Here is a 25039-nt window from a genome sequence, read left to right as displayed (position 1 = left end):
TGAAAATATAGTATGATTTTTGAAGAAGTAAAAAAAAAGTTGATAATGAAAGAATATAATAAGCATTTTAAAGATTGAATTAGGATAACACACAGACTTTGATTATTATTCAAAGTTGAAGAAAATATTATTTTTAAAAGCTGAAAACAATTTTCAGGCCATGTATATATCATTGACTTTATTGTCATAATTATTTTGTGGTATAGATCTTTGGGATAAAAATAATAGGCATGTGAAGCCTTGTTGTGTAAAATAATTTCTTATTGTATGATAACTCTACGAAATGAGGGATGGACCCACAAATATACTCCCCTTTGATTTGCTAATCAATTTCTACAAATAAACTAAAAGGAGACTCTAATACTTATCATTTCATTTCATTTGCTTTCTTCCTGCAGTTTAAGGTCTCTACAACTCCACCAATATCCCTAAGGTACATTTTCATGGTTATGCACATCTAATGAGTAATATACTAATATCTAGTACCTAAAGTTTTTATTGTATATCATTTTTTAAGTTTGCCACATTTAATAAAATATTGTGAAGGTACAATACTATGTTTTTTCTTTGTTGAGTGTTGATTCACTTGTTTAACTCGATTGTGTATTGTTTTTCTTTTTTTTTTTATACCTTTTGAATTAATTAGTATAGAATTTTTCATTGAGATTCATCATTAATTACTATATACATCATTAGTATGAACAACATACATTAAAAAAAATCATGACCTTGTAATATTCCTAGGGTGCTAGATTTTTCGATGAATGGATTTGGGTAAGCCTCCTTTCGATCCTCTAACTTTGCCTCTGGTCTCACTCGGTTCTCGAAAATTAAAGTAGGGAAATAGTATTTACTTGTATTTGGTATGACAATATATATTTTTTTTCGTATTTTATTATTAGGAAAATAACTTTCTTATAAACAAGAAAAATGTTGTTTTTAGACATAAGAAAATCAATAATGATATTTCGAGTTCATTATTTTTGCAGTTATAAATTGAAACCAAAGTGAGAAAGATGAAAGTAGGTGTGGTGGGGGCAGGGATAAATGGACTAATTTCTGCATATGAATTGGCAAAATGTGGGGTCAAAGTTGTAATTTATGAGAAGGAACATTATATCGGCGGCCATGATAAGACCGTCACCGTGGACGACGTCGAACTTGACCTTGGGTTTATCCTCTTTAATCGAGTAAGTTATAAATATTTTTTTAGCTTATTTATGCGTTTGACAAAATTGTTCTTATTAAACTAAGTATATGGCCTCTATTATTTATGCCTTTACAAGTGTTATGTATAATCGAGTAATTGAGTGAGTGTTAAGTTAAATAGTATTATATCATTATATTTGTCATTATAAATATTACTATTTGATTATAATAAGTGGGTCAAGTTGGAAAGTTTGTGTCTATGTCAAGAGACTTAAAGGTGGCTCAAATATTTAAATAATATCTAAATAGTTGTATTATATTCCATATTAGATAAAGACAAATGATTCTACAAAAAATTATATTAAATTGTATGGGCAAATTACAGAAATCACATACTTTTAAGGTAAAATTACAATATATCCCTTAAAAGTTTATAATTACAGAAATCCCTCAAACGGATACGATAATGTAAACGCTGATACATTAATCTGATGCGCGAGATACATTAATCGTTAAGTAAGATACATTACATTTTATACATGATACACTAATCTGATGTACAATTTATACATGATACACTAATCTGATGCGCGAGATACACTAATTTGATGTGTGAAAATGAGGGATTTTAGAGATTTGTAAAACTTATAGGGGATAATGGTAATAAGTACACTAAAATGTGGGATTTCTGTAATTAATATATTTTGGGAAAATTAATTATCCGGCAATTTCTTTGGTGGGTGTGGAATGTGGATTGGGTTGGTGTTGGGGGAGAAAACAATTAATAAAATTGTAATAAATTAAAGACTTAGGGTGTGTTTGGTACGAAGGAAAATGTTTTCATTTTCCATGGAAAATTCCCTAAAAATGTTTTCTTGAAAAACAGTTGGATTTCTAACTTATTTTCTCATGTGTTGGTTGGTGAGTAGAAAATATTTTCCGAAAAATATATTTTAATGTTTGGTTGGTGAATGAAAAACATTTTCCAGAAAATATCTTTTATTTTTGGCTTGAGACTAGAAAATGTTCTTTGGGAAATTTGACCCGAAAATGAAACCTGATAGTCGATCTAGGACCCGACCCTAACACCCAAACTAGGACAAGACCCCGACGACCGTTCCAAATTTCGACCCTGAGATCTTCCGACCCTGAAATAGTTTTCAAAAATATTTTTTTAAAATAAAATTGACTGCTTGGGGGGGGGGGTAGGTGGATAGGGGTGGCTGGCGTAAATGATAAATTTTTTAAAATTTGAAATATTTTTCTAAAAAAAAGATTTTGGCGGGGGTGGCTAGGGCAGGGTAGGATTAGGGATAGCGTAAAAAATGAAATTTTAAATATTTTAAAAAACAATTTTTCTTTAAGCACTAGTGTTATTCGAATTTTAAAATTTAGTACAAACTTGATACCAGACATAAATCATTGGGCTTAAACTAATATTGTTGTGTCAATTTCTAATTGGGAAGCAATAATATTAATTACGCTATCATATCTGGTGTTGTGTCATGTATCATTCCTTCAATTTTGAAATTCACATACATTTCTACAACACATTTCGATAAATAGTTAGACAAATACTAATCTATAACAATGTGTAACACCATAATAAAATCACTTATTTGAATTCTTTTTAAAAAATATAAATTAATTAGAAATGATATACAATATGGTGACGCTTTGGTGTACAGTTTAATCTAATTTGTGTATTAGAGTGGTATAATTTATGATACAAAATGGTATTATTAATTTATTGGTTTAAATAATGTGAAGAATTGGTATAAATATTGGTATATATTATAGTATAGAATGGTATAAACCTATTGTTTTTCTTATTATAAATTAAATTAAGTAATTAAGATGGTGTATATTATGGTTACAATTTTGGATACACTTCAAACTGATATACAATGTATGATGTACACCATCATTGCACCACAAAATAAGCAGACAGTAGCAAAACTAACCATTGTTAGATAACAAGCAATACCAAATTTTCATGCTTAATCAAAATAATTTATAAAATCCATTTTACATTTGTTGTTAATTTTATTTTCCTTATATGAATAATACCATCATATAAACACGATAAATAACATAAAAATACACCATTTTATTTAAAACAGATTGGTGTTTATAAAATATGAGAAAATGGTCAAATGCCCCCCAATCTTTTACCAGATTCTCAACTACACACTTAAACTTTACCGGGGTCCTATCACCCCCCTGAACTGTTTTAAAATAGAATAAATAAACTCTTTATGCTGAGTTGGCTGAGAAAGTGTATTTCACTCTCTTTGAGAGAGTGGAAAGAGAATAAATAGGGCTGTTTTTTTGTTTATTTCATATTTTTATTTTATTTTCTTTCTCTTTCTAATTAAATTAAAATAATCTCCCCCACCCCACCCCAACCCAACCGCCCCACACTTCTTCTTCACACTCAACCTACACCTCTTCTTCTTTTTCACATTTTGCTTTATTTTTATTTTTCATCACAAATGTCTACAAATTTCTTCAGGAATTCTACATATTAACCGTCTCTTACATAATCAAAGAACCTTTAAACAAATTGAGTTATTACTCCCAAATCAAAGTAATAAAATAAAGAACTCAAAATTCAATTTTTTTTATCGGAACCCATTTCAAACAAACATAAAATTTTCAATTTCCAACACCTTCACAAGCTCTTCTCTCAAACGTTAACTCTAATTTCACATTCTTGAATTTAATCACAAATTGGGGTATTTTAGAAATGGGGCATAAAAAAATCAATTGGATCATATTTTTTTTCAATTGGATTAATTTCAATGTTTTAATTTGGTTTGCTACTTTCACCAACATTAAGAAAAGAAAGAAATTGAGTTCAAAATTTATGGCATGCCCATATACTACTTTGGGTATATCCCTTCATAAGCCCCCAACATGAGTAAAATGTGTAGCAATGAACTTTGAGAGAAATTGTGGGGAATAGGATAAAGTTATTGGTCATAGAAATTTTTACTCGTCGGAAAAAATTTACCGTCTTTTCTCTTGTCGGAATGTCAATGGATGAGAAGTGAGTTTGATAATGGTGATGTTCTTAATGATAATGGACGGTTTCTAGTGGGGCATATAATAATTTTTAAAAAAGTAGGAAAAATAATTCATTTATTATATTTATTAGGTGGCATTGACATGGCGCTGACATGGCATGTACGTGTGTTACACCACAATACACATGAGTGACTATGTCATTTTAGGGTGAAATTTATTTCCTTATAAAATAGTTCAAAGGGGTAATAGGACCCCCGTAAAATATGAGTGTTTAGTTGAAAATTCGACCATAGGTTGGAGGGATTTTTGACCATTTTCTCTATAAAATATCTAAAAATATTGTCTACACCAACACATACCCCACAAACTAAAGAACCTATGTATCTAAAATATATCAACTACACCAATACATAGACCACTAACGAATCAATAATTTAACTATAGGTGAGTACCTATGTATGGTACAAATTAATTGAGAACGTTATGATTTATGTTGTATAGATAAAAACACCAATCACCAAAGCTATACGAATATATGTTTATAAAAAAATTAAAATCAATAAAACCACCAAAATACATTCAAACTATCATAATCGAAGCAATTATTATGGTGGACACTTGTTACATTCCATCTTCTATCGTGATAAATAAAAATTGAGAAAATGTTTGTATTTGCCATTGAATGCACTTTCAAAATAGAGGGATAGAGAGTTTGATTTTGATTACAAAACCTTCTTTTTGAGTTATAAGAGAGAAACATTAACTATATTTGAGATATTTGTGGAAGGTAAATAAGAGACGGAGAGGAAATTAAGGAATTAAAATATTTTTCAATAATGAATAGTGGATTGTCACGTAGTATTTATTTTTCATTTTTTTAAATTATTTTATTGTTTTTTTGTAAAAAAAATCTAATGCTATGTTGGTGAAAAATATAAATATTTTTATATAGTGGTTATTTAGGTGCTAATTTTGTATAGTTAAGTTTTTTACCCTTTTTAATAGACTAGCTAAAAGGAAAAGTACCACAAACAAATTGAACTATTATTCAACTCTATCATCGAAGTTCAGAATAATGTGTGTTTATGAGAGTGAGAGAGAAGCACTTCGATTCCAATGTCAATACTTAAGCTTTCAAATCTTGTCCTCAATAAGCTGAAGTTGGTACTATTCAAGAGAAGGACTAATATCAATATTCAAGGGGGATCTACAAACCTATTAACGGGTTGGGAAAAATTTACTAATAACTTTAGCTCTATATTTGTGTTTAAAACTTCATTTAATATGAATAAATAATTTATTAAAAATATAATAAGACATCCTTTTTATAATTCAAAATTCAGAACTTATAAACTCAATTTTCCCTCCACATAGTTGTGGAAGGGGAGAATAGTTGGGTTTAGGTTATTTTTCCCTTCCTATGTGGATAAATGAAAAAATTATTTGGATCAGTCCACTTTTGCCCATAAACCCAATATTATGTGATATATATATAAGACTTGTTTAGGTCTTATTTTCAGACACACAAGAGAGAGCAGTTTTAGAGATTGAGAGAAAGAGAGAAATTTCGTTTTACGTTAGGAAATTTCTGTGTAGGTAGTCCGCTTTAAATAGAGTTTTCCACTTCATTAACCGTTGGATCATGCTCAAATTTGAACTGGGAGTTCGCAAAATCTGGTTCTTGCATTTCAATGGTAGAGATCGGATTTGGTTGCCTATAGCTTCTGATTTTGGGGTATGAACAATAACTCATTTTTGGGTGAATCATTTCCTTTAATTCTCTAGTTTTGGTGTAATCTTTTTTCGTTGTTGCTCATTATTTGACACTTGTTTTGTGGCCAATTTTAGGGAATAGTTTTGTAAATTTTGATGATTATAGTGGGTATTTTGGTCACGTAGTTTTTTACTCTTCACATTGAAGGATTTTTCACGTAAATTTATGTCTTGTGTGATTGATTTATTTTTGTTTGGTTGATACACTTGATGTCCATTCTTCGTAGTGCTTGATTTAGTTTCTCTTCTCTTGATTTAAATTGAAAGGAAAAATTTAGACTTAGGTATTATTCTGTTGCTATCTTGTCAAGCATTCTTTGTTAATGCATTACCTTTCTCAACAAAGTGGTATCATAGCATTGATTATTGTTGATTATCAATTTGAATGATTAAGGACAAAATGAGCAAGATGATTTGATTGAATGGTAGTAACTATTATACATGAAAAGAAAAGATGAAAGATCTTCTATTTGTCAATACATTTGCATGTGTTTGCTTCTAATAAACCTCAGTCCATGAAGAATGAGGAATGAGAATTTGAGCACTTGCGGGTTTGTGGTTATATCAGACAATAGGTTGAAGATAATGTTAGAAATTCCATGCTAGAAGTTTGTGGGACAAGCTCGAGACAATTTATGCTCCAAAAACTGGCAACAATAAGTTGTTTCCATTGAAACAATTGATGAACATCAGGTATAAAGAGGGCACTCCTACTTCTGATTATATTAATAATTTTTCAGGGTGCTCTTGACCAGTTGTCCGGAATGAATGTAAAGTTTGATGAAGAGATACATAGACTTTGGCTTTTTATTAAACTTTTCGAGTTTTTTTGACTAATTTTGCTTCTAGTGGTGTTATAACTATGAAATATGCTAGCTAAGAGTGGTGTCTTGAATGAAGAGATGAGAAGATCTCATGTCTCATCTTCTTCAACTTCACACTCTGATGTTTTGGTTACTAAAAATAGAGGAGAAACAAGTTTGGAGATCAGAATGATAGAGGTAAAATTAGAAGCAAGTTGAAATCCAAATACAAGAATACTACATGTGACTATTGTCACAAGAATTGAAATATCATAAAATATTGTTACAAGCACTAGAGACATGAGACAACAAAAGAAAGAAAGAGATAATGAAAATCGTGTTGTTGTTGCTAATGATGATCGTCTTCTTTCTTGTGATGAAAATGCATGTTGTTAATTTTGTTCGTGATGAGTCTAGCTTGTTTGCGGATTCTAATGCTACTTCGCATGTCACGCCAAAGAAGGAATTATTTTCTTCTTATACTCTAGGTAATTTTGGGATGCTGAAAATGGGTAATAATCGTAAGGTTGCAGTTCTTGGCATTGGGACAGTTTGTTTGGAAAGTAACAATGGTTCAAAACTAGTTCTCAATAATTTCAAAGCATGCTCCAGATGTTTGCTTGAATTTAATTTCTGTGGGATACCTTGATGATGAGGGTTATGTTAATATTTTTGGTGTTGGCTAGCAGAAGCTTATGAGAGGTTCGATGATTGTGGCTAGTGGTGACAAGTTGTCTAACTTGTATGTATTTTAGGGCTCCATCTTTAGAAACTCAATAAACTTTCTGGATTTGATAGTTTGACTAAGAAAAATTTGCTTTTTGGAGTGAAACAAGAAAAGTTGAAGAAGTGTGTTCATTGCTTAGCTAGTAAACACTTTTTCAACTTTGCTTGTTTCACTCTAGAAAGCATTTTTTTTCTTAGCCAAACTAGCAATCCCCTTCTCACTCATATAACTCAGCCTTCTGTGTCATAACTCTGATAAAGTATCATTCTCCATCAAGTTTACTGAATCTCTAGAGATGGAGCCCTGAAATACATACCAGTTAGACAACTTGACATCACGAGCCATAACCATCGAACCTCTAGTAAGCTTCCACTGGCCAGCACTGAGGTATTAACATAACCATCATCATCAAGGTAACCCAAATAAATAAAATTCAAGTTACCATATGGAACATGTTTGACATTATTGAGAAATAATTTGGAACCATTGTTACTTTCCAAACAAACTGACTTAGTGCCAAGAACTGCAACCTCATTATTATTGCCCATTTTCAGCATCCTAAAATTACCTGGAGTATAAAAAGAAAATAATTCTTTCTTGGGCATGACATGAGAAGTAGCACCAGAATCCACAAACCGGCTAGACTCATCAAGAACAGGATTAACGACATTTTCATCACAAGAAACAAGAAGATCATCATTAGCAACAACAACAACATAATTTTCATTATCGTCTTCTTTATTTTGTTATCTCATGTCTCTCTTTTGCTTATAACAATATTTCATGATATGTCCATTCTTGTGGCAATAGTCACAAATAGTATTCTTATATTTGGACTTCGACTTGCTTCTACTTTTACCTCTATCATTATGATCTCTGAACTTGTTTCTCCCCTATCTTCCGTAACCAAAACATTAGAGTCTGAAGTTGAAGAAGATGAGGCTTGAGATATTCTTCTCATCTCTTCATTCAAGACACCACTCTTAGCATATACCATAGTTACAACACCACTAGGAGAAGAATTAGTCAAAGAATTTCCCAAGAGTCTCCTAGAGTATTAAGAAGCCAAAGTCTCTGTATCTCTTCATCAAACTTTACATTCATTTCGGATAGCTGGTCAAGAACACCCTAAAAATAATTAATATGATAAAAAATATGAGTGACCTCTTTATACCTGATGTTCATCAATTGTTTCAATAGAAACAACTTATTGTTGTTAGTCTTCGAAGCATAAAGTGTCTCGAGCTTGTCCCACAAACTTATGTTATGTGTCTCATTCACAATGTGATTTCTAACATGATCTTCAACCCATTGTTTGATATAGCCACAAACTTGCAAGTGCTCAAATTTTCATTTTTTAGTCGTCATGGACTGAGGTTTATTAGAAGCAAATACTGGTAAATGCATCTTCTTGACAAATAAAATATCTTTCATTTTGTCTTTCCAAGTATGATAGTTACTACCATTCAAACAAACTATCTTGATCATATTTGCCTTCATCATTTAAATCGATAATCAACAATAGCAACTAATGCTCTGATACCACTCATTGGAAAAAGGCTAGACACTAACAAAGAATGTCTGACACAATAACAACGGATTAATATCTAAATCTAAACTTTTTCTTTCAATTTGAACCAAGAGAAGAGAAACTAAATCACACACTGCAAAGAATGGACATCAAGTGTATCAACCAAACAAAAACAACAAGACAAGAACAAACCAACCATACAAGACACAAAGATTTACGTGGAAAAAAACCGTACTATGTGAAGAGTAAAAACCATGAGACCAAAAGCTCTACTATAATCACCAAGAGTTACAATATTGTTCTCCAAAATTGGCAACAAAACAAATGTCAATCAACGAGCAACAACGAAACAAGATTGCACCAAAACTAGAGAATTAAAGGAGAGAATTCACTCAAAAAAGAGCTACTGCTCACTCCCCAAAATCAGAAGCTACAACAGACAACCAAATCCGATCTTCACCATTGAAATGCAACAATCAGGATCTGAGAACTTTCAATTCAAATTTGAGCACGATCTTATGGTTAACAAAGCGACAAACTCTGTTAAAGCGGATTGCCTGAGCAGAAATTTCTTGTAGCAAACAAAGTTTTTTTCTAATTCTCTCAATCTCTAAAACGGCTCTCTCTTGTGTGTCTGAAAATAAGACCTAAACAAGCCTTATATATGCCACAAAATATTGGACTTATGGGCAAAAGTGGGCTGGTCCAAGTATGACTTTTATTTATTCACATAGGAAAGGAAAAAGACCCGAAAACCAACAATAAACTCGATTTTCTAAGTCAATTTTCTTCTTAAAGCCCCGACTGATTAACTAACAAAAGGAAAACGAAATGCATCTCATCTTAGTAAGACCAATTGCCATAGGCCAAGACAGAGAGGATGAAAGAAAGACATAGGAATCTCCATATGACTTTCTGAGCTAATAACTATTAGTTGAGTGACCATTTGAGAAATCAACTCATTACATTGGAAATGTTTGTAGCTAGAGTTGGTTTAACCCCATCTTTTGGATGCTGTATTTGACAGGTAACTTATCCATACATGATGGAATATTTTGAGTGCCTTGGAGTTGATATGGAGACCTATCATATGTCATTCTCAGTGAGCTTAGACCAAGGCCATGGTTGCGAATGGGGTACTCGAAAGGGATTCTCTAGTTTGTTTGCACAGCAGAAGAATCTCTTGAATCCATATTTTTTGCAAATGATTAGAGAAATCATCATATTCAAGCAGGATGTCATAAGGTACTGATCGATAACTTATCTTTATACATGTCACTTCTTATTAGTAATCAATTCCATGAATGAGTTCATTACTAAAATAATCACTCAACTATTTCAAACCATCTAGTAAATTCATGTTTCTTTTGTTTGTAATAGAAAAATCACTTAATTATGTCTGTAGCACGCACTCAGAAGGTCACTCAATTATTTCACCTTTTTTACTTTACTAGTTTTGAGCATGTATGTCCCATCTTAATTTATGTAGACTCGTTCAAAAGATATATCTACATTCTATGAAACACATTAGTAATAGAAAATGTAACAATCAAAATTACAAGTTCATGTTGTAGAATAGTCTAGGTATTTTGAGCTAATGAAGTTTATTTCATCATGAATATGTTTACATTGCAGTTACCTTGAAGAAGTTGACAATAATCCTGACATTGATCGCAATGAAACATTAGGGCAATTTATTAAGTCACGTGGGTATTCAGAGTTATTTCAGAAGGCTTATCTGGTGACACTGCTGTTTTTCGTATTTATTTATTTGATGTCCATACTTGTATAATGGCCTTTTTGTTCTTTCAACAAACTGTTCTTGCTATAGGAAATTCACTCATGTTTGACAGATTCCAATATGTGCTTCAATCTGGTCCTGTCCCTTAGCAGAAGTATTGAGCTTTTCTGCTTACTACATTCTTTTATTCTTCCGCGACCACCATCTTCTGCAGGTTTTTCCCTCTTATCCACTGTTCAATTACCGTACTTCGTGTGTTGCATACAAGAGACTGAATTTGAATGCTTACATATATCATTGTATTGTCCTTGTGACTAAGGATGCTTTTGTTTCTTTCTTTGCAGATCTTTGATCTCCCTCATGAATTGCTCACTGTAAGATGGCGATCACAGACATATGTAAATAAGGTGATTTTTCATTCATAGATACCACAATGTTTTTATTGTTTCCCTGAGGAAAACTTCAGGCAATTTACCAATTTTCACTTTCTTGTATGATTTGTTAAGCATGTATCATTTTTTAGAGTACTGATTTGATGCAGGTTAAGGAAGAGCTGGAGAAGAGAGGCTGCCAAATAAGAACTGGTTGTGAAGTAAATTCTGTATCGACAAATGAAGAAGGTGTAACTTGGTTTATATGTGGCATCTTGCAAGAGTTTTTTGTGGTGTTTCTTCACTTAATGCATAAACATGCACTCAAACTTGGCCTCAGCTGACAAGTAATCACTCCAACTTTGAGTATGCACATCTAGACAACTCAACTTGGTCTCAACTGATAACTAAACCTTCCACCTCGTCTCCACTATGTCTCGTGGACACCCGACACTGATGTGACACATAAATTTTAGAGGTGTCAAGATGATCATTTGTAAGTTGAAGTATTCAACTAACACAATAGAGACGGGTTGAGGTGTCTAGATGTGCATTTTCAAAGTTGGAGTGCTTACTTGTCAGGCCAATTTTGAGTGTATGTTGGTGCATCATGCCTCGTACCTTTTATCATAATTGTAGAAAGGGATATATCCGTTGTAATAAAAAGACAATAGTTGATCTGACTGAAGATCAAACCGTTAGGTTGACTAGGTTATCTTTGCTTCTAGCCTATTAATTTGTATAAGAACAGGTGCTTCTTAGTTTATACTTCATTTTATGATATTTTTTCAAGTGACAGTGGTCTAGGTAGAGTTAATTTGGTGCTTGGTACTTAAAGAAAAGGCTTCAATCAATATTGTGTTGCCATCACATAGCTACTCGCTACTCGTGATTCTACAGTGTAAAAGAAAAACCCCTTGCAGGTTGTACCATAGCTTGCACTGATGGTGCCACAGAAGTATATGACGGATGCATAATCGCTGCACATGCTCCAGATACTCTGAAAATGTTAGGCAAAGAGGCAACATATGATGAAACAAGAATACTAGGTGCTTTTCAGTACATCTATAGGTACTTCCCTCTCCATTATCTGATCACCTTGGCTTGATTTTCTCTTTCATTTTACTTCTCCTGCTGCCTGGTTTGAAAGAAGTGAGTTGGTGGACTGAACCGTAGTCATATTGCAAAATTCATTTCTCTTCCTCTATGACAGTGATATTTTTCTTCATCGTGACAAAACATTCCTGCCTCGCAATCTGGCAGCATGGAGTGCTTGTAACTTTCTTGGAACCATGAATGATAGATCATGTGTCACATATTCCCTCAATATAATGCAGGTGTGTTACTCAATTCAATTCTTTAGGAGCCTAGCAGAAGAAGATGTTCTTTAGTGGGCAGTGTTTCCTCTTGTAACTGCTCTCTTAATTTATGAGCTATCTAAACTTACAGAATCTTGGTGACTCAAACCTGCCTTATCTCGTAACCCTCGATCCTCCTCGCGAACCAGAACATATGTTGCTTAAATGGACAACAAGCCACCTAGTCCCCTCAGTTGCTGCATCAAAAGCATCAAATGAGCTACATCAAATCCAAGGGAAGAGAGGAATATGGTTTTGTGGAACATATCAAGGTATGAATCTCCTTTTTTTGTTTTCCTTCCATTTCTGCTCAATGCCAGTGAATGAGCACAACAACCTAGTGTCTAGGTTTACTCATGCCATTTTTTCCACATAAGGTTAACAGAAAGTTACTGGTAACACTTGTAGCTTGAGTTGTTCTGACTTTAGTCTTTGCTTCACACAGACTTTATTTTCCTCTTTGTGTTCACTGTTTATTGACATATGTTTATTGCAATACTTTCAGGCTACGGTTTCCATGAGGATGGACTAAAGGTAGTACTACTTTTAATAAAAGCTCAACAGATTTTAACTTGAAGGATGACCTTACTCTGAAAACATTTTGTTGTCCCTTTAGTCTCATTTAGATGATTGTCTACCTTTTGGTCCTCCGCAGGCGGGTATGGCTGCTGCAGATGGCATGCTTAGAAGGAAATGTCGTATTCTGGACAATCCCAAGCACATGGTGCCAACCTGGACTGAAACAGGAGCACGCCTCCTCGTTACTAGATTTCTCAAAAGTTTCATTGAAACTGGATGCATAATGTGAGTGATGATAGTTTCACATTGTATTGATTTAATCCAATTAGTGGCAGATAAAACCAACAAGTTGTTCATTTACTACATTTATGATCTTTGCTATTTGACTGGTAGAAAATAGCAAGTCAAAAACCATGTCGCAGAACAAATCACAAGTGAATCGCAATTTATTATGCTTTTAGTTTTATATTATTCCTTCAATTATACATAGCTTCAGAATGGTCTTAATTATTCATGCGAATATTACTCGGAGATTTCTAAGTTTTTTCTTTCTAATAGTTGATATCTGTATAATAACTTTATATATTTCTATATTCAGCTTGTTGGAAGAAGGAGGTACAATTTTCACTTTCCAAGGAACAGATAGGAAATGCTCTCTCAAAGTTTTGCTTAGAATCCATAGTACACAGTTTTACTGGAAGGTAAATTTAAATTTTCTTATGCCGCCCCCTACAAGTTATCGATCGATAAAACTTAAAAAGTTTCTCAATCTAGACAAATTCTGTGACATAGATAATCTCTTACAGGTTGCAACTCAAGCTGACCTAGGCCTTGCTGATGCCTTTATTCATGGGGATTTCTCTTTTGTTGATAAGAATGAAGGTCTTCTTATGAGAGGAAATGACTCGATATCTTCGTTAATAGTTTTTAGTACTTATCTTTCTGAATTCCTTTACAGATATTTGTTGCCAACAGAGATATGAAAGCATCTGTTAAAAGGTCTAGCAAGAAAAGGTAATAGTTTACTGACCTGAAATAAATAAATATAAACTTCTGTTATTCTCATGTTCAAGTTATTCTCATTTTGCATGGCTCTAGAGGTTGGTGGACACCATTGCTTTTTACAGCAGCACTGTCATCTGCAAAATATTTCATTCAACACGTTTCCAATCATAATACTCTGACTCAGGCTCGTCGGAATATTTCTCGCCATTATGACCTGGTAATTGACTTGCATATTATATCATGACCCAAAGCATGTAGGGGATGTCAAGCCCCAGAGCTTTGGTCTAGTGGAAAGAGCACAACCCATGATGTGTGGGTTCGGCCTGTTGCAGACTAGTGGCGGAGCCACCCTATCTTTAGGGGGGTCATCCGACCCCCCTTCGGCGGAAAATTATATTATTTTTACATGGTTAAAATAATTTTTTATGTATATATAGTAGATGTCGAACCCCCTTAGTCTACTTCGTGTGTCTATTTCTTCAAATTTTGAACCCCCTAATTAAAAATTCTGGCTCCGCCACTGTTGCAGACAAAGCCTGATATTTAAGTAGAGAAGGGTATATGGGGGCCCCCCTTATCTATCAAGTTTTGAACCGTGTGTCATTGGTCCTAGGGGATTTCTCGATTATAAAAAAAGGCATAGTACATAGATAGACACCTTAACTTGATGATCAAGCTGGCAATAAGCACTCAAACTTTGAGAATGCACATCTAGACACCTTAACTCGTCCCCACTGAGTTGCGTGGACACCTGACACCGATGTGGCAAATAAATTTTGGAGGTGTCTAGAGGATCATTTTGTAAGTTGGAGTGTTCAACTGATACAGTGGAGACGACTTGAGGTGTCTAGATGTGCATTCTCAAAGTTAAAGTGTTAAGTTGTCAGTTGAGGCCAAATTAAGGTGTCTATCCATGAACTATGCGCATGTAGGGGATGTCAAAGATCACTAGTGAAATGAAATTCTCAAACCTGCGCATATTTGTTTTCAGAGTAATGAACTCTTCTCACTCTTTCTGGATGAGACAATGACATATTCATGTGCAATATTCAAGGTTAGCTTTCAAATTTAGATATTTGCTACACTTCCTTTTCTCTAATCTCATTCCGTGGTGATCTAGTTTCTTATATTTTCTAGAGTGAGGATGAAGACCTGAAAGATGCGCAGCTGAGAAAGATTAGTCGTCTCATTAGTAAGGTAAGTTATCAATCCCTCCCATTTCTACACAAATTTCAGGCATAATTTGATTTTGCTTTTATTCTGTTTAGGCAAAGGTTACCGCAGAACATCACATTTTAGAGATTGGATTTGGTTGGGGAAGTTTGGCTATGGAAGTTGTCAAGCAAAGAGGATGTAAATATACTGGAATAACTCTCTCGGAGCAGCAACTGGAGTATGCACAGTTGAGCGTTGAGCAAGCAGGCCTTCAGGTATAGTACATACACGAATTGCCATTTTTTATGTTGGCTTCCAACCTACTGCAACCCTCCTCCTTTATCTGAGCTTGGGACCGGCAGTATGAGCAAAGCTCACACAGTCGGAGTTAGTACTTAGTACTTACAATGTCTATAGAAGCTCAAAATTTTTTGAGTTTGGAATTTCATTCTAGTTTGTCTAGATGACTAACATTTCATTCTCGTTGATGCCTATTTTGAGAACATTTGATGAGGATTTTCTTCTATGAACAACACAAGTCACAACCAAGAAGGAACTAACACACTTCATGAACTAAACTTCTTTTTCATTTTCTTTCTTGCCAAACTTCAATAGCTCCATAAAAAAGCTTCATTGCAAATCAAAGCCAGACCACAAGTGTCTATTGTACACAACCTTACCCTGCATTTCTGCAAGAGGTTATTTCCACAGTTTGAATCAGGCCAGAGAAGTTGCAAAAGATTAACTGATATGAGCTTGGGACCGGCATTATGAGCAAAGCTCACACAGTCGGAGTTAGTACTTAGTACTTACAATGTCTATAGAAGCTCAAAATTTTTCGAGTTTGGAATTTATTTGTACTTGTAAGATAAACAGGAGAACACTACTATATAACACTTGAAGCCAAATTCTGGCAATTTCAAAGTTAGCGTTATCTATTAAAATTTTAATTCAACGAAACTTTTCCGCAGGATCAAATAACATTTCTCCTATGTGACTATCGCCAAATCCCAAATAAGGACAAATATGACAGGATTATATCATGGTATCCATCTCTGTCTGAATATATTGTATTACCTATTACATATCGAGCCAATATTACAATCGTACTAATTATCATTTTCAGTGGGATGTTAGAACATGTTGGTCATGATTTCATAGGGGAATTCTTTACTTGCTGTGACTCTGCATTGGCAGAAGATGGACTTCTAGTCCTGCAGGTAATTAATGCACATTCAAATTTTTTCCTTTAATTTTTATCACTTTTCACAAGCTGTGTTGGCTTCCCTTAGTTCATTTCAATACCAGACGAGAGGTATGAAGAATATAGGCAGAGCTCAGACTTCATAAAAGAGTATATATTCCCAGGTGGATGCTTGCCCACACTAAGTCGAGTGACATCAGCCATGGCTGCTGCATCCAGACTATGGTAACAAACAGTTTATTTTGTGATTTTGCACTAGTTAGCGCGCTTGTCACACTTTCAAAACCATTTCTTTTTTAAAATCATTTATCGAATGATATGAATGCAGTGTCGAGCACCTGGAGGAGATAGGAATTCATTACTACCAGACACTGAGATGTTGGCGAGAAAACTTCCTGAAAAACAAAAGGTAACTATACCTATATGAATCCACGAGTTAAAACCGTTTCTTTCATGAATCATTTCTAGCTTTGATCAGATACTTGAACATTGTTAACTGTACTGTCACTAGTCAAATTCGTTCTTTGGGATTCGATGACAAGTTCATCAGGACATGGGAGTACTACTTTCACTATTGTGCTGCTGGATTCAAAACGTGCACGATAGGAGATTATCAGGTATATACATATGGTGATAAATCATTGAAAATATTTTATTGTTTGTTTGGACAATAATGTTGATTACCTAATTTTCCCAATGTTCGAAAGATAAATATTGATGACATATAACCTCCTCTCGATCTGCTCTGATATCACGTTGAATTATGTGAACTACTTCATTTAAAGAATGTTGTTTTTATGTTTGTAGATTGTATTTTCAAGGCCAGGCAATGTTGCAGTTTTTGGTGATCCTTACAATTACTCCCCTTCAGCTTATTATAGAGTTTAATTTCTCTTTGTTTTGGAATAATTTGGAACTTTGTCTTATAAATTAATTCCTCAAAACAGCAATAAAAATCAAATTGTGATTCTCTCTTATTGTATTCTGAGGACTTTTCCCATTCTTGCGTTAGGTTTTATTATATATTTTTTCTAATTTACGCTAAAACCACATGAAGACTTTTGGGAGATTTGGTTTGTAATTCTTTATAAATTTGTTTTAGTTTTATGTTCGTTTTACAAGAGATTTTCATTTTTACATGCGCGTTAGAGTTATGAAAAAAGTTATTTTCATCTACTCAATTTGTGAGTAGTCATAAGAGATTATTCCCTCGAAACTTCCTTGCGGTAAAGGGGTGCTTTTAAAGCTATCAATAATTCGGGGATGGAACTAATAATATTGTGCCAAGTTCAAGGGTGTTTTAACACTTATCTCTTTGATGAAACATTATATTAGTGGTACTTGCATTCAAGTCCATTATTAGACTTATATAAAGGATAGCATTCTTCCTTGGTCTTTATATAAAATTTGTGTACACCCAACGCTCTCCAAACCTCATTTGTGTACGTTGTTGTTGGTCCAAGTATGTAACCTAGGATACTACTGTTGGGTTTTAAAGGTATGAACAGGAAATGAAGGGTTGTGACTCTCCTGAAGAGTTGTGACTATGCCGAAGGGTTGTGAACTTTATGAAAGGTTGTGTCCTTTCTAAAGGGTTGTGATTGTTTGAAAGGTTATGCCTTTTCCAAAGTGTTGTGACCTTTCTGAAAGGTTGTCTTCTTTCCAAAGGGTTGTGACCTTTACCCTTTGTTGGCTATAAATAGAGAGGCTTTCTCTCATTTTTCTGGATCGAATTCTTCCCTTCTTTTGCATTCATTTCTTACAAAACAAAATCGATCGATGTGTCTGTGTGTGTGATTCGTTGCTGTCATTTTGAGTTCGTTGAAATTATCGAAGTTTGAGGTACCGCTACTTCTTTAATGGTTAATCCGTTTTATCTTGGGAGGAATTAATCTGCAACCTCGGGTGCTTGAGGGGATTAAATTTCTTAAGGACACACAGTGGGTTTTGTGGACTCGAATAGTTCTTTGTGTTTTTCTTTTCATCTTTTATTATTTCTGGTTTGCTAATCTGAATATAGGAGATAACAACTACAACTTCATTTCACAAGACATAACAAATGGGTCGTGACATTAAGGTTCACTTAAAGCACTCTTAAGCCCCAAAGCTCGATGAAGCCTAGCTTTTGCGTTTCACCTCGCATAATTGGAACTTTAGTGTAGGTGTTAATGTGTGTGCACCTTTACTAATGGGTTCTGCCTTAAAAGGGCAACACATCATATTTTATAACTTAATTATAGTTTTTCCATTCTATTTTTTTATTCAATTTCCCATTTTCTCTTTGCAGTAAAATAAAAGCTATGGAGTTGAAAAAGACTTGCCTTTTTTCTTGTTATGGAACTAAAAAACAAATTAAAATCTATACATTTACTACATAACTTGTTTTTCAACACAAGCTGTTGTTTCAACAAAGGCGAAAAGAGATTTTGTAATTTTTTTTTAAATGATGAAAAACTTCAGAGATTATGATATCTTAAGTTGTGTATTTATATCATTTTTTAAAAAAAAATATTAATTTCATGTGGATAATAACGTGTGGATAAAAAAACAATTAAAAGAAACTTTTGTTTTCTAAAAAACTAACTAGTATACGTACCCGCGTGTGCGCATATAATATTAAAATATTACTTCTGAGCATTTAAGATTGAAATGTCTTGTTTGGACATGTTAAATGATATTACTTTGGAGAGAAAAAAAGTTCAACTATTTGTTTTGTTTTCAATATGCCGTGAAAGGCGAGGATTGTCGTGGAAGGCGAAAATTTTCAGCAGACTCCGTTTTTTTACTTTTATATTGTTCCTCAATGAAATATACTTCCTCTCTTCCCACCCCATGCTCACCTCACCCCACCCTCAATCCCTCGTAATCAAATCTATATGAATAGAGCTAATGAATCATGTTTTAAATTGTTAATATTGATTTTTATTAGCTTATCACTTGACTTAATATATAATTGACAAATGTTCTTCTTGTATAAAACAAATCTATTTTGTTGTTCACATCTCTTCAATTTAAATTTATGGATAATAATATGTGTATTATCTAATTACTTCATTATATTTTTAATATATTATCTCTCCCCCCTCCCCTCCCCCCTCCCATGACTCTTCATACATATCTTTCTACAACATTTTATACTTTTGCTAGTTTGACTTTGAATATTTTTATATGGGTGTGTTACTCGTAATAAGCAATTGATTTTTTTTATCTTTTATTTTAATATATAAAATGTTGAGTTTAAATTTAAGTTATTTAATTTTTTATATTTTAATGTTCATTGAATTCTTTATTTATTGAGATTTTAGTTATGTTATTATTAGAGATAGTAGATTAGTAGTTGTTTCTATTTCATAAAACGACATAGTTTGTTTGTTCTTATCCATTATACTATACAGTTGTCATTGTATTTGCATTCTCCTCTCATGTTAAGACACGTGGTTACTCTAAGTGCTATATATAGCACCCACTGTAATACTCATAAATGAATAAGAAAGGATATTCTTCTGCTGCCATATTTGTTTTTGTGTCCACTTTAATTAGACTAAAATGGTATCAGTGCCTTTTGTCTAGCAGACAAACTTTTAACCCATCAGTCTCTTAGGGCTTTTCTTATTACTCTGTTGCAAGCTTTTATCATTACTCTACTGTAAGTTTTTTTTTTCATTACTCTGCTGCAACCTTTTTCTTTACTCTGCTGCAAGTTTCCCATTTTGCCTTTGATTCTTTTTTTACTCCTTCACTTTTGATCCTTTTCTTGATATTTCAACATGCCATCTTCCTCTAGTTCTGATTCAGCTACTAACACAACACCTCTTGGGTCTTCTTCAACTCTTCTTACATCTCCATTGTTCTCCACTAAGAAGGTGAGTCTTCAACTTAATGAACACAACTACATGTTATGGAAACAACAAATTTCACTCACAATCAGGAGTCACAATCTCCACTACCTTTTGAATGACTCTTTCATTGTTCCTCCAACCACCATTGTTGAGAATGGCAAAGAGTTCCCAAATCCTGAGTTCCTTACCTATGAGCAACAAGACAGTGCCCTTGCATCTTGGCTACTTGCTTCAGTCAGTCCAAGCCTCCTTCCTTCCCTTGTTGGTTTGACAACCTCTGCTACCATTTGGAAAACACTCACCCAGATCTTTGACACACAAACCACAACTAGAATTATGCATCTTCACAGTATGCTTAAGGGCCAACGTAAAGGCAACAAAAGTATGCGTGAATATCTCTCTGGCATCAAATCTCTTTGTGACTCATTGGCTAGTTGTGGTGAACGAGTTTCTAATTCGATTCACCTTGCTACCATTCTTACTGGACTTACCCTAGAGTATGAGCCAGTGATTGTTGTAATCACTGCTAGTCAACATCCTTTCACTGTTCAACAGGTGACTAGTGTGCTACTTGACGCAGAGGCTCGATAACAAGATAGCCTTATCCATCTCACTGTTTCTGCTAACCTTGTTAGCAACCAAGCAACTCCCATCTCTACAAAACCTTCACTTCATGGTCTACCCCCTTATCAGCCTCCAAGTTACCAAAGTTCTCCACAACCTACCATACGTTTTCCCTTCCAAGGAAGAGGTTGTGGGAGAGGTAATAGGCATCAATGCCAGTTATGTGGGAGATTAGGACATCTTGTCAATCGATGCTTCTATAAGTTTGACCCTAGCTTTACCGGTCTTATTCCTGGCCAACCTCTTCCAGCACCACCAGTTCAACAACCTTCACATGTTTATCCTTCTCATCACTACCAACCAAGCCCTTCTCCATTCAATCCTCCTTCCACTACCCCTACACAAACATATTCACCATTTAGATTTGCCTACTCTCAGATTTCCACCCCACCTCCATTTACTCCTATTAATATGGCTAGCTCTCATAATTACGGTAATGGTACTTGCTTCTCAAGCTCACAACTCACTCCACAAGCACACATAGCCACTCCAGAAATTGTCAATGACAGTGCCTGGTACCCAAACTCGAGAGCCACTCACCATATTACTAATGATACAGCCAATATGAACAATGCCTCACACTACACAGGCTCAGGTACTATTATAGTAGGTAATGGAAACTCTCTTCCTTTTACTCATACAGGGCAATCCTCTCTTCTTACAAGTTCTAAACCTCTTCTCTTGTCAAATATATTATTTGCTCCACAAGTTACAAAGAACTTATTGTCTGTTTCAAAATTCACTAAGGACAACAATGTAATGTTCGAATTTTTTCCCTCTCCATTGTTCTGTGAAGGATCTGGTCACCAAGGAGATGCTACTTCAAGCACATGAGTATGGTGGTCTCTATCCTTTGAATCTCTCCTCACTTCAGAAGTCTTCCTCAAACTCAGCAGCTCAAGTCAAGCCAACTTCTAGTTTTGCTTCACATTCAGCTTCTGCTTGCAATAGTTTTTTTCCTTCCTGTCATTTAGCTTCATCCAAAGACTCTTATGATCTGTGGCATAGAAGATTAGGACACCCCTCCCCTGATGTAGTTCATCATTGTTTGAAAGATTGTAATGCTTCCTTTTCAAAGGCTAGCATGTTTGAATCATGTACTGCTTGTCACATGGGGAAAATGCACAAGTTACCTTTCAAGAATTCGCATACTGTTTATACTAAGCCACTTGAACTTATTGAGGTTGATCTTTGGGGTCCTGCCCCTATACACTCTTCTTGTTTTTCTTATTACATCTCATTTGTTGATGCATACACACGATTCACCTGGATTACATTCCTTGCTCACAAATCTGATTCACCTCAAGCTTTTCTTAATTTTCAAGCAATGGCAGAAAGACGTTTTAATAGGAAAATTAAAGAAGTTCAAACTGATAATGGCACAGAGTTCAACTTGCTTAAATCCCATTTCCTTAGAAATGGCATCATCCACAAGCTCACTTGTCCATACACTTCGCCCCAAAATGGCATTGTAGAACGCAAACATAGACATATCGTTGAAACCGGTCTTACTTTGTTAGCTCAAGCTTCTTTACCTCTAAAATTTTGGAGTAATGCATTCTACTCCGCAGTTTTCTTGATTAACAGGTTACCTTCGAAGGTCATTCAATTTTTGAGTCCTCATGAGAAGCTATTTGGCAGTAAACCTGATTACCATTTTCTCAAAGTTTTTGGTTGTCAATGTTTTCCTCTATTGAGGCGATTCAATAAGCATAAAGTTGAGTTCTGGTCCCAACCATGCACCTTCTTAGGTTACTGTGCAAATCATCGAGGGTGTAAGTGCCTCACCCCTGATGGAAGAATTATTATCTCAAGGCATGTCTCATTTGATGAGAACACTTTCCCTTTTACAGTTTAGGGTCCTCAAGATGGTTTACCAGCATCAGCTAAACCTCTCTCAAAATTCATACCCCTTGTTGTTAACTTGAATAACAACTCCATTTTACCACCTCACGAACCCACATCGACTGCTGGTGAACGCATGGGTATTCCACTTTCCCCTGTTTCTCAAAATTTGTTCGGATCTTCACCTGCAAACCAGCTCCCTGCACCTTCCTCCCCACATTCTTCCCCTCTTGTTGGCCAACTTGAACCATCAGTAAGCAGCTTGCCTGCTGATTCAAGACCTGCAATTGAAACACCAGTCAACACACACCCTATGCTAACAAGATGCAAAGTTGGAATTTACAAACCCAAGGCTTACAACATTGACCTCACTTCAGTTGGGCCTGTCTCCATCCATGAAGCAATGCTAAATGATAAGTGGACAGAATCAATTTATGTTGAGCTTCAAGCTTTGATCAACAATGGAACTTGGAGTCTGGTTCCTCTCCCTTTATCTCGAAAAGTTGTAGGCTGCAAATGGTTGTTTAGACTCAAGAAAAATCCTGATGGGACTGTTTCTAGGTACAAAACGCGACTGGTTGCAAAAAGGTACTCTCAAACCTTTGGATATGATTGTCTTGATACATTTAGTCCAGTCGCATCAAGGATTACAGTTCGAATAATCATTTCAACTTCAGTCACAAACAACTGGCATATTCGACAAGTTGATATAAACAATGTTTTTCTCGACGGAGACCTTAAGGAAGAGGTGTTTATGAAACAACCTCCTGGATTTGAGCAAACGGATTCTAAAGGATGACCATTGGTATGTAAACTTCACAAAGCACTTTATGGTCTTAAGCAAGCCCCTCGTGCTTGGTTTGAAAAGCTCTGTGATTTTCTTATTGATAAATTGGGCTTCAAAGAATCTGTGGCTGACCCAGCTCTGTTCTACTTGAACTCTCCTTCCAATGTCACATATGTAGTGGTCTATGTTGATGACATCATAATCACAGTCATTGAAGAACTTATTGATCATCTTCATTTGAAGTTCTCACTTAAGGATCTAGGATTACTTTCCTTTTTTCTAGGAATCGAAATCCACAGAATTGGCAACCAACTTCTTCTAAATCAAAAGAAATATATCACTGAGATCCTACTCAAGGCAAACATGTTTGGGTCACACTCCACTTCTACGCCAATGGTTGGACATCCACCACTGTCTCTTACTGATGGGGTTGCTCATGAGCACACGAAAGAATATCGAAGCATTGTTGGAGCTCTTCAGTATGTCGGTTTCACCCAACCAGATATTGCATTTAGTGTCAACAAGGTCAGTCAGTTCTTACAAAATCCTCTTGACAAACACTGGAAAGCTGTTAAACGAATCTTATGCTACCTCAGAGGTACGTTGGACTACGGTCTACTCTATTCTCCAGCAGGACATCAAATGTTAACAGGATTTTCAGATGCAGATTGGGGTAGCTCAATAGATGATCGCCGATCGACTACAGGCTACTGTGTGTTTTTAGGAGGAAATTTAGTAGCGTGGAGCTCTAAGAAACAACATGTAGTATCAAGATCCACGACAGAGGCAGAATATCGCAGTTTGGCAGATGTCATTCAAGAAGTTCTCTGGATCAAAGGCTTAATCTCAGAACTTGGTGTCCAATCTCAGTTCAAACCAGTAATTTGGTGTGATAACACGAGCACAATCGCATTAGCATCAAATCCAGTCCTCAGATCGAAAACCAAGCACTTGGAGCTAGATCTTCATTTTACCAGAGAAAAGGTTGTTGCTGGTCAGGTCAATGTGAATTTTGTGCCTGCTTCCCAACAAATTGTTGATGGATTCACTAAGCCCCTAACAGGAGATAAGTTCATCTTGTTCCGAAATCGATTAGGAGTGCTTCCGCAGAAACTATCTCCTCGTATTCACAACATCGAGGATGAAACAGAACATAAATCTTCAACACTAGACGAGCAGGGAGAATATTAGAGATAGTAGATTAGTAGTTGTTTCTATTTCATAAAACGACATAGTTTGTTTGTTCTTATCCATTATACTATACAGTTGTCATTGTATTTGCATTCTCCTCTCATGTTAAGACACGTGGCTACTCTAAGTGCTATATATAGCACCAACTGTAATACTCATAAATGAATAAGAAAGGATATTCTTCTGCTACCATATTTGTTTTTGTGTCCACTTTAATTAAACTAAAAGTTATATATTTAATTTAAGACTTTGTTCGTTATAATTAAAAAGCACTTTCTCATCTAAAAGAAAGGTGTGCCCTTTAAATTTATTTCATTATAATTTATAACTTCTTTACTAATTTTATTATTATCAGTAATTATAACATTTCTTTATTATGCAACTTTT

At 34.7% G+C, this 25039-nt stretch overlaps 2 protein-coding genes across 3 annotated transcripts in view; one reads left to right on the top strand and one right to left on the bottom strand.

Annotated features, from left to right (window-relative positions):
- LOC125832840 (uncharacterized) overlaps positions 1-25039 on the bottom strand; it is a 592533-nt gene that overhangs the window by 547123 nt on the left and 20371 nt on the right. The window lies entirely within an intron of this gene.
- LOC125832844 (uncharacterized) lies at positions 1011-17368 on the top strand. Its single transcript, XM_049512039.1, has 24 exons — positions 1011-1190; positions 10041-10258; positions 10649-10754; positions 10867-10968; positions 11099-11161; positions 11296-11374; positions 12049-12196; positions 12339-12462; positions 12575-12755; positions 12989-13017; positions 13139-13287; positions 13601-13703; positions 13809-13925; positions 13961-14016; positions 14101-14224; positions 14999-15061; positions 15145-15204; positions 15276-15437; positions 16134-16207; positions 16289-16382; positions 16455-16591; positions 16695-16775; positions 16878-16983; positions 17174-17368. The coding sequence occupies exons 1-24, from the start codon at positions 1017-1019 to the stop codon at positions 17252-17254; spliced, it is 2631 nt and encodes an 876-aa protein (XP_049367996.1). The 5' UTR covers positions 1011-1016; the 3' UTR covers positions 17255-17368.

Source organism: Solanum verrucosum, unplaced genomic scaffold (genome assembly GCF_900185275.1).
Source record: "Solanum verrucosum unplaced genomic scaffold, falcon-dt-bn FXZP01000037.1, whole genome shotgun sequence".
Taxonomy (NCBI): Eukaryota; Viridiplantae; Streptophyta; class Magnoliopsida; order Solanales; family Solanaceae; genus Solanum; species Solanum verrucosum.
This window is presented reverse-complemented; position numbering and strand designations above follow the sequence as displayed.

Bases quoted from the DNA above. Each gene is read 5' to 3' on its own strand.
- LOC125832844 (XM_049512039.1), top strand. From the start codon at position 1,017: ATGAAAGTAGGTGTGGTGGGGGCAGGGATAAATGGACTAATTTCTGCA. The intron at 11,162-11,295 runs GTGATTTTTCAT...GATTTGATGCAG, and splicing joins CACAGACATATGTAAATAAG to GTTAAGGAAGAGCTGGAGAA. The intron at 15,438-16,133 runs GTATAGTACATA...ACTTTTCCGCAG, and splicing joins TTGAGCAAGCAGGCCTTCAG to GATCAAATAACATTTCTCCT.